This window comes from Oryctolagus cuniculus, chromosome 5 (genome assembly GCF_051225735.1).
Source record: "Oryctolagus cuniculus isolate XC-2025 breed Fujian yellow rabbit chromosome 5, ASM5122573v1, whole genome shotgun sequence".
NCBI lineage: Eukaryota > Metazoa > Chordata > Mammalia > Lagomorpha > Leporidae > Oryctolagus > Oryctolagus cuniculus.
Window position 1 is genome coordinate 135,949,062 of NC_142871.1, and position 10,349 is coordinate 135,959,410.

The 10,349-nt window shown below is 48.9% G+C and overlaps 1 protein-coding gene across 2 annotated transcripts; it reads left to right on the plus strand.

Moving 5' to 3' along the window:
* The first annotated feature begins 854 nt into the window (after positions 1–854).
* Positions 855–8,104, plus strand: RLA-DMB (histocompatibility antigen DM heterodimer light chain-like). 2 transcript variants are annotated; one of them, NM_001190433.2, is given in 6 exon segments: positions 868–1,100; positions 2,924–3,205; positions 4,802–5,086; positions 7,142–7,258; positions 7,417–7,452; positions 7,770–7,962. In NM_001190433.2, coding segments are annotated over 5 exon segments (774 nt in total). In that variant the 5' UTR covers positions 868–1,045; the 3' UTR covers position 7,452; positions 7,770–7,962.
* The last annotated feature ends 2,245 nt before the right edge of the window (positions 8,105–10,349 follow it).

Consider the following 10,349-nt stretch of genomic DNA (forward strand, 5'->3'; position numbering starts at 1 on the left):
GTTTAAGTTAATGACGTCCGTCCGTTGGGTAGCCCATGATAGCACAGAAGAGTTGCCACTTAAAAGTCGGTCTCTCCAGGGGAGCAATGGGAGGGAAACTTCATTCCATTCTTCTAGTGGATGGGCCCTGGACAGAGGAGACCACGGGGGAAGCACACAGGGAGTTTTGTGTGGGGGAGAAGGTGAGCTTTGGGGCACTGGCCCATCACAAGCTGTTTGTCAAAGGATTTCAGTGGAGTTACCCCTGGCCTCCCGCCAAGGCCACTCAGCGTGGAAGGACACGGTTTCCCGGCTCCAGAGAGCAACTATGATCACTGAGAGGGAATGAAGCTTGACTGCTCAGAACAGAAGCAGCGATGGAGGCCTGGAGGGATTTTCCAGGCCCGTGGCCCTGGTCGCCGAGGTAGAACGGCTTCCTTTAGTCTCGCTCTGAGGCCAGATCACTCCTTCCTTCCCAGCAGCCTCTTTGACCTGCCTGGTGTCCTCCCACCTCCGAGTGACAGGACAGAGCCAGGACTCGCGGAATGTCCTAGGAATCCTCCCTTTAAGGAACAAGGGAGGCTGTGTGGCCCCAGCCATGTGGGAGTGCAAGGGTAAACCAGAGCAGAGCCGGCTGCGTGCACTTGAGAATATTCAGTTGATTCTCTCTGCCGACCTAGAGAAATCCACCTACAGAACAGTTGCTTCACAAGGAACGAAGAAAGGGATCAGGCGTCCTGAGGTCTAAGGCTGAGGCAGGATGAGGTTTACCTAGTAACCGATGATGCTGCACTAAGGCATTCAATGATTTGTCCTTGCATCTTTCCCCGCCTACCTAGCCGATCTGGCAACTCGGTTTGGGACAGCGGACCCCTGAGCCCGTGGGAACAGGAGCTGGGTAGGGCCGACTCATTCATCTGACGGAGACCAAGGGACCTGGGGAGTGCCGTATTCTGCTGTGTGTCTGGTTATCGTCACCCAGGCTGGGGCTTTCGGGGCAGGAGAGGACCCCCGGCCCCTGGAAGAGCTGGTCCAGGGGACTGGGCTCCCCACGTCTTCACAGAGCATGAGCGCCCTTCTGCCGTTGCTGCTGGGCTTCAGCCTGGGCTGCACGGGAGCAGGTAAGCACTATTTCCTCCCGGCCCCTCTCTTCCCCGGCGTCTGCTTCGGCGCGGAGGGCGTTCCGTTTTGTTACTGGACTTGAACACCCGAGACTAGTTTGTCTCCCTGTTGTATATTCTCACAGCACTTTGCAACCTTTTTTGGTGCAATGTTAGTAGAACTTCAGCAGTGTAATGATTTGACTGATGGAGCTCCCCGCCTTGGCACATAGCCAGGACGGTGCTCGTCTTGTTCACTGCTTGGTCCCTAGCTCCCGGCACAGCGCTGGCACTTTGTAAATGCGTGCGGGGTGAACTATTTCATGCGATTTCCAGCACTGAGCAAGGCTGGCACTGCCTGTTGGAGCCCTTTCCCCTTCTCAGCAACTTGGCTTGATAAAGGTCTGGGTTCTGGGTTAATTGTCCTGTTTAAACATGCAAATAATCCCGGACAATTTCTCTACCACACTGAGTGTCTCTCTCTTCAGAGGGAAACCAGTTCTAACAATTTCTCTGCCACTGCCACCTGTTTCCTTAGCCGAGGGTCTCAGAGACTGTGGCTTGTGAGCCGCATCAGTAAACCTGCTCGGGCGGGAAATCTGTGCCAGATTCTCCAGGTATAGCTGAGGCCTGGGTCGCCAGCTGCATACAGGAAAAACCAATGCTTTTCTCTTTTGTACGTTCTTGCTCAACACTTCTGCCACCAGATGTGGAAGCTTTTTTCCCCTGCTGCCTGATTCTCCTCTGTAGCTGGGTACCTGACAGTTCAATCCAATGATGACAAGAACTGGAGTTAACACAGGCCCCACAGGTGAAGGGCTGAATCCCAGGAGGCTGTTCTCACTTCAGACGCCAGTCACAAGCAGAAGCAGCCCACTTTTGTACAACTTGTTCCCAAGGTGGTCTTGGGGTCTGTCCCCATGACCCCCTCCTGGGGTTTGATAATTTGCTAGAGACATTCATAGAACCCTCCTCCCCACATAGTTTACTTACTATTGCTGATTTATTGCAAAGGCTATTTTTAAAGGACACAGATGAAGAGTCAGAGGAAGTGGTGCATAGGCAAGGTCTGGAGGGGTCACAGGTGCAAGATTCTGTCCCCACGGAGTCGGGGTGTACCACGCTCCCAGCACGTGCTCGTGGGCTGGGGTCTCCAAACGCAGTTGTTCAGGGGTGTTAGTGGAGGCTTCATTTCAGAAACGCGACTGATATTCCCTCAACGTCCAGCCCTCTCCCCTTCCCGGAGAGCAGAGAATCATGGAGTTGATTTTCCTGGTGACTAGCTCCCATCCAGGAGCTTACCAGGAGTCACCTCATTAGGATGGAAGAGGCGCCTGTCACCAGGGAATTCCAAGGGACTAGGAATTCTGTGTCTGAAACCCAGGTGAAAACAAAAACAGAAGACTAGAAAAAAGATGTGCTTAACACCCTATCACTCAGGAAATTAGTAGGGTCTAGGAGCTCTGTGCGGAGACTAAATGTATGTTAAATTTGTATTTATTTATCTGAGAGAGAGAAAGAGAGAAAGAGAGAAAGAGAGAGAGAGAGAATTCCATCCCTGCTGGTTCACTCCCCCAAATGCATGCTTCAGTCAGGAACTCAATCCAGGTCTCCAACCAGGACTGGGTGACATATACCCAATACTTTGGTTATCATCTGCTGGTCCCTTAGTGTGCATGAATAGGAAGCTGGAGTTGAGAGCAGAGCCAGGATTCTAACCCAGGGTTTCTGATATGGATGTAGGCATCCCAAGCAGTAACTTAAATACTGTGTCAAACCCCTGTCCCCAAACTGGTATTTTTTATTATGTCGCTGACCTGCCCTCCCTTTTCTCACACCTCCAGGTGGCTTTGTGGCTCACGTGGAAAGTACTTGTTTGTTGGATGATGATGGGACTCCAAGGGATTTCACATATTGTATCTCCTTCAACAAGGATCTGCTAACCTGCTGGGATCCACAGGAGGGCCAACTAACCCCTGTTGAATTTGGGGTACTGAATCCCTTGGCCATAAGCATCTCAGAGTACCTTAACCACAGTGATACCCTGCTGCAGCGCCTGCACAATGGACTCAAGAACTGTGGCACACACACTCAGCCTTTCTGGACATCACTGACCCACAGAACACGTGAGGAGGGAGGGATGCAGAGGGGAGGTTGGGGAGCACATTTAGGAGAGGGGGGCAGGGGAAGAGTCCTCAGCAGGAACAGGATTGAGGTTTGGGCAGGGAAGAAAATGTGGGAAACTGGAATGTTGAAAGAGGAAGGGTTGAAGCTCAAGGGCACCCAGGTGGTGGAGGGAGACAGACTAGGAGTAAAGAGGAGGTGATGTGTGCACCTGTGAGAAGCTTCTGGGGAAAGAGCAGGCAGAGGCCAGAGCAGCCCAGGATGCAGATCCAGGTTCACTGAGCTTGTGTCAGAGGAGCTAAGTGGCTTTTCCCAGTGTCTGTGGCTCTTTATCCCAGTTGCTGGTGTTCTGGATCTGGGTGGATCCAAGCATGGGAATGCTTGACATACCTTCTCTTTGATTCTGAATCCTTTGCACTGAGAATGGCTTGAGGTTTGTGAAAGCAAACTGGAAGCTCTCCGTGGGGAGAGCAGTGAGACTTCAGTCATGATTTCTGAACGGGGAGGGGCCTGTTAAAAATGTAAGCCCCTGGGCACCACTCCAGAGCCATTCAGTGAAAACATCGGGGGATACAGGCTGGAAAACCTGCATTTCCACATAATTTCCTGGAATCTTTATTTGAGATTTTGTTTGAAGTATACTAAGGTATTAATTAGAAGGATGGTCATCTAGGAGAATAAATTAGCAATCTCATTGATTTGGATGTTTCTAATCACCAATTTAATGGTTCTGAGTTAGGTTTGTTTCCTAAACTATCCAAGGAGAAAAGGCTTTATTTAGCAAATTAATTTGTTAAACAAGAGCTGGGAAAATTTTTCCCTACCTTGTAACTATTAGCATTAGCATCCATATGGGATGCTGGCGCTGCAAGCGGTGGCCTTACCTGCTGTGCCACAGTGCCGGCTTATACATTTTCAAGCTTAAGTATTTGACATAAATACAATGACTTCTTTTCTTTGAAAATTTATTTATTTATTTGAAAGGTAGATAGATGAGAGGGAGAGAGAGAGAGAGAAGGCAGGAAAGACATAGATTCTCATTTGTTGGTTCACTCCCCCAATACCTGCAGCAGCCAGGAATACCAGCCAGGGTGGGTCCTGGCCAAAGCCAGCAGCTGGAAACTCAATCTGGATCCCCAACATAGGTGGTGAGGACCAGCTACTTGAGCCATCGCCTGCTGCCTCCCAGGGTCTGCATTAGCAGGAAGCTGGAATCAGGAGCAGAACCAGGACTCCAACTCAAGTACTCTCATATGGGATGTATGCATCCCAAGCATGATGCCAAGTGCTCACCCCAGAAATAAATACAATGAGTTCTGAAACAACTTGAAGTTTATATATGGCTTTTATGAATTGTGATCAAACATGATTTTGAAGGAGAAGAGAAATAAAAGGACAGTGAAGGAATGCAAAAGAGAAAGCGTTGAAACAGGAATAAATTCCAAGTTCTCACTTTCAAGTAATGACAGTCATGTGCATGCCGGGAAGTAGGTTGGCAGAATCAGTGAACAGTTGCAATAGAAGAGAAGTCAGGTTGGAGAAAAGGCCAAAAGGCCAGCTTCCTTCCTGATCATGTCTTTTTTTTTCCTCCTGTGTAGGACCACCAACTGTACAAGTAGCCCAAACCACTCCTTTTAACACAAGGGAGCCCGTGATGCTGGCTTGCTATGTGTGGGGCTTCTACCCAGCAGATGTGACCATCACATGGATGAAGAACGGGCAACTTGTCATCCCTCATAGCAGTATGGAGAAGACTGCGCAGCCCAATGGAGACTGGACATACCAGACCCTCTCTCATTTAGCCCTCACTCCCTCTTACGGGGATACATACACCTGTGTGGTGGAGCACATTGGGGCACCTGAGCCCATCCTACAGAACTGGAGTAAGTGTGTGGGAGGAAGTAGAGTTAAAGCCGGTAGATACTGGAAGCTGGCGGATGAAACATCCCTGTGCATCAATATTTTGGCAGAGGGAATGAGATATGGATAACTTCCTGATAGAGAGGGAGATGCTGACCATGCAAAGTGAGTCTGGAGGAGTTGGGAGAGGGGAGTGATTTTTGAGCAGAGAAGGGGCAGTGAGATGAAGCCGTGAGAAGTTACTGTTTTTGTGTTGTGGCTGCTGTTGCTATGTCTGTGTTTGAGGGTGGGAAAGGAACATGATTGCCCCACAAAGAGGATGTAGATTTGGTAAGCTCATTTTCAGAACTCAGAGTTGTAATCTGCTATCCAGGCTCCTCAGATTTCCACTTTTCTATGGTCAGGGCAAGAATGAGAGATGAAGAAATCATGAAGGTTGAAGAAGAAGGGAGACTTTATCCTGGCATGGGGCAGTCCTGAATTTGGGTTGCTCTTTTTTTTTTTTATTTATTTTTTATTTTATTTTATTTTTGATAGGCAGAGTGGACAGTGAGAGAGAGACAGAGAGAGAAAGGTCTTCCTTTGCCGTTGGTTCACCCTCCAATGGCCGCCGCTGCAGCCGGCGCACCGCGTTGATCCGATGGCAGGAGCCAGGATCCAGGTGCTTTTCCTGGTCTCCCGTGGGGTGCAGGGCCCAAGCACTTGGGCCATCCTCCACTGCACTCCCTGGCCATAGCAGAGAGCTGGTCTGGAAGAGGGGCAACCGGGACAGAATCCGGTGCCCCGACCGGGACTAGAACCCGGTGTGCCGGCGCCGCAAGGTGGAGGATTAGCCTATTGAGCCACGGCGCCGGCTGAATTTGGGTTGCTCTTTCAAGCACATTGGGGTAATAATACTGGATAGTAGATACGTGGCTGTGTGTGCTTGGGAGATAATAGGTAAGGAACTAATTATCACTGAACCCCAGGATTAAAGATTGTGGGAGAAGTTATATATGGACGTGAGGATTCCTGGGAGAGAATTCTCCCAGTGAAAGAGGAAGAAATGAGGAAGAGGAAGGGTTTTGTCCACAAAGGACTAGGGCACAGTGTCCCAGACTCGGGAGTCACAGCTTCCTGGGCAGCTGGCCAGAGAACAGGGAACAGAGAAGAGATTGAAACTCTTATGTTCACTTGAGCTCTCCTGGGGGGAAAGGCTCCAATAAGGGTACACCAGGAGTCTCCCTTGGTGTTGGAGTGGGGCATGATTCAGGTTAGGACCAGCTCCAGGAAGTTTGGGAGGGTGGTTGGCTAGAGATGAGTCCTGAAGATAAATGGGAAATGTTGATATAGAGGACACACAATAACTAGGATAAATCATGAGATTGAACCGATGGAGATCGGGAAACATGGAAAAACACTGTATAGGAAACTGCTCAACTGGAGCGAGTAAGGGGACAAACAAAACCAGTGGCAATGAAGAGGCGAGTGAGGAACCCCTTATCCCAGTGTGGATGCCCCTGGGAAAAGATGTCTTTTAAAAACCAGAGAATTGAAAAAAAACCAGAGATTTATTATTTATTTGAAAGAGTGAGAGGAAGAGAGAAGTTTTCCATCTGCTGGTTCACTCCCCAGCGGGCAGCAACAGCCAGAGCTGAGCCAGGTTGAAGCCAGGAGCTTCATCCAGGTCTCCGACATGGATGGCAGGGGTTCAAGCATCCTCTGCTGCAGGCAGCTGGATTGGAAGTGGAGCAGCCAGGACACGAACCAGTGCCTGTATGGGATGCCGGAGTTGCAGGCAGCAGCTTTTACCTGCTACGCCACAACACTGGCCCCAAGAAAGATGTCTTGAGATGCCTCACTTTAATAGAGAGGCACTGGAAGTTGGGGTGCTTGCTTCTCACAGTTGTTCTTGGTGTGGAGGTCCACAGGGTAGGAGTTTGAAGAAAGGTCATTTTCTTGGAGTGGGTTGGTGTGAACTAGACTCTTTGAACTGGGGTAAAGGAGCTTTGAATCTTCTGTGTGGGGATTGCAGCAAATTAAGTTTCTCTGAGAGTGAGCCACAGAGATTGGTCCTAGTAATTTTCTATTTTTTGCAGCACCTGGGCTGTCCCCCACGTTGACGGTGAAGGTTTCTGTGTCGGTAGTGACTCTGGGTGTGGGCTCCATTATCTTCTCCCTTGGTTTGATCTGCTGGCGGAAGTACGGCTTCTCTAGTGAGTGCCTGCTTGAACTCCTGGCCCCACTCCTGCTCCCAGTCTCTGCCCACCTTCTGTTGGTGGCTGACTGTCTCCTTCCTCCTCTGATTGCTCTGAATAATGCTAGACACTTTGATCCACAAAGACTGGTTTAATCAAGTGTGTTTCTCTCCTAGGCTACACTCCCCTCCCTGGGTCCAATTATCCGTAAGGTAACATCTCTTTTGGTCTCTTTGCCTGTGGGTCCTTTTGAGGGGGTGGAAGTAACAGGGTGGGGAGTCCATGTTGGGTTTGGTCAATGGTGCTTAATAGGAGTGAGCTTGCATGAAGATGTGGCCAAGGGCATGCTTTAAACTGCTGTTTTTGGGATTAGGCGACATCTTCCTCTTCTACTCAACAGGGTGTCTATGGACAGGGACTGAAGGAGATTTCTTTGTCTCAGCTGGTGACCTAAAATTCTCAATACGCGGAGAAGGTTGGGGGGCAGCTGATCTGAAGCCTCATTGACTCCTTTGTATTTCTTTTACAGGACGACACATTACCTAGAGGCAGACTTCTGTACATGCAAACTCCTGATGATGACACCGTGTCTACCCCAAAATCGTCACACCTCCAAGTTTTCTTGGATTCCTGCCCCCCAAGTTCTTTGAGTGTACCAGCCCCACCTCCAATGTAAACCTTGCAGCTTGAGGAAACTAATTCCTGGGAATGTTTTGTAATCAACTTATCATCCAAAATTGTATTTCTTTGGTAAATGTAATCTGGAGAGGGAAGTTTAAGGCCCTCCTGGGTTCCCCTTGTGCCACAGAGAGTGATGAGTCACTGGTGATTGTCTCTGGGGAATAAACTCTGGTGCATATTTTATGCTTTGTATCTTTTTCCAGGAGTCCTGGGGGAGGAATCCTACAGAGCCAGGGCTGAGGTTGATTCTTTCTCACTTGAGTGGAGGAGTCAGTGCCTCCTCTCATTTTCCCATCTGGACATAGCAAAACTGGGGACCTTTTTTGGATTTGTCATTTATAAGCAGAAATTAAACTATGATTAGATGGAGTCATGGAGTGAGAGAGACGAAGGGAATCAATAGTTACTTCACCTTTAGGAAGTCTTATGAGTGTTCAGTGAGTTCCACTTGTCAATGGGGAAGACACATAACAGCAAGCCTGCAGTAGTGACACTAGCTAGTATCAGTTATTCAGCGTTCTGAGCCGGACGTTGGGGCCAGATGCCTTACTTTATTATTTTATTTGATCCTCTTCACAACTTTGAACCAGACTCTGAGGTAGTCAGGATTCAGAGTTTGCCTCCAGATTTGTGTTCTAGAAAGCTGTATCTTCCAAACCCTAGGGACATATTTTGAGTGCTTATCCTTTACTCAGCACTGGGCCAAATACTTCATGTTTGCGTCCTCTTCTTTTCTGTAAGGAACTGATTGTTCCCTGCGTGTCACAGATGAAGGAAGCAAGATCCAAGGTCCAAGAACAAATTCTCAGTAGGGTGTTTGACTACCTGGGTTGGAAATAAGTAGATTCCTTTGTTCTGAAGACCCTCATGCTGGTGATCACCCTCCTTAGAGGGCCACTCCCTGATTCTCTGGCATGCAAATCCCAAGAGGCACCCACTGCTGGGGAGTAGATTTCACACTGTAGAGAGAGGACACCATCTGACCCTGCTTGTTTTCCAGAGAGGGGAGACACCTGCTGGACACAGAAAGTTAGGTTGTGAAATCGTGGAATTAGAGTTGGGTACTTAACTGCAGGCAAAGACAGAAAATAAATGAAGACAAGTGCTGCAGGAGCCTAACTGAACAGGACTGTGGAGAGAGAACAAAGGCTTTGGGTGTGGGTCTGTGTGGGAACACGGAAGGTCAGGGTCAGCTTCTGTTGAGCTGGGGGCAGGGGTCAGAAGACAGATTGTGTGTTGATCTTTGTGTGGGCTCCCATCCAAGGTAGCTGTGGGTGGGAAGGAGGGGTGGTCATCAGTGCTAGAATCCCCTGTCCCTAGACTGTTGCTGTATGGGTAGGGGTCTGGAGAAGGCAGGGGTAACCTTGTTCATGTAAACTTGATGCCTAAAGTAAGTGCTCATTGTTTGTCCAACCAATGAGTTGGTCTCCACCATATCCATGGCTTTTCTGGAAGGATCCCTGTGATTAGGGAATCCCTTCTGGGAAGAATTTACAGGAGCAATCCCAGAGACATTGTTCATGAATTCAAATGGCTGTTCTCTGGGCAAGCCCATAGATGACAGGAAGAAGCATACTGTGTGTTAGGGAAACTAGTTGATAAATGTAGGATCAGAAATTAATGGCTACATTTTTTTTTTACCAGTTTTATATTTCATTTTCATTCCCTGTGCTTGTGTTTGGATTTGCATGTTTGACAATGCACATTTCTTTTGAAAGTCCAGTCAGGTCTGAGCATGGGGCTTCTGGTCTACACCTGGGCGGTTTTGAAGGGGAATCCTCACATCTGAAGGGCTGGATCTCATCATAGCAGTGGGGATCAAGGGGACAGGAACCCAGGGGAAGAAGGAGAGAGTCAGGTGACGGAGCCGTTTCCAGTTCTCACTCTGGAGATTGCCCGTGTTGGCTTTTCTCTGCTCTAACTTTGTAGATTCTTTTGTTTCATAGGGAAAGCTGTCTGTCCCCTTCCAGGCAAGGAACAGGAAAAAGTGCTATAGGGTGTCCCAGAATCCTGGGAGCCAGATTAGTATGGATAGAAAAGAGAGCACATTTGTCATTACACAAAGCACCAGGGTGCCTGGAAGAAAGATATGAAAGCGGTCATGGGGGATGGCCTCCAGGAGAGGGGACTGAGAAGCAGGTTGGAGAGCCAGAAAGGTAGGAGGAAGGGAAGGAGAGCGGAGGGAGGGCGAACATGGGGCTGAGACACAGACACATACACACACACACACACACCCCTAATACAAGCAGCACAATGAGTTGTTCTCTCCTTCAATATCTTGTTTGTTTTAAGAGCTGAACTTGAGCTGGAATTGACTTTCAAGATCAAGTCCAACTCTGTCCGATAAAAGAACTGAGTCTGTGTCCATGAGGCAAGCACATTGCGGGACTCCCTCCAATCTTTAGGACAGCTCTGAATATTTTAGAGC

Coding starts and splice junctions, on each gene's coding strand:
- RLA-DMB (XM_051854171.3), top strand. CDS start 1,046: ATGAGCGCCCTTCTGCCGTTGCTGCTGGGCTTCAGCCTGGGCTGCACG. Junction 1,101..2,923: donor CCTGGGCTGCACGGGAGCAG/GTAAGCACTATT, acceptor TCACACCTCCAG/GTGGCTTTGTGGCTCACGTG. Junction 3,206..4,801: donor ATCACTGACCCACAGAACAC/GTGAGGAGGGAG, acceptor CCTCCTGTGTAG/GACCACCAACTGTACAAGTA.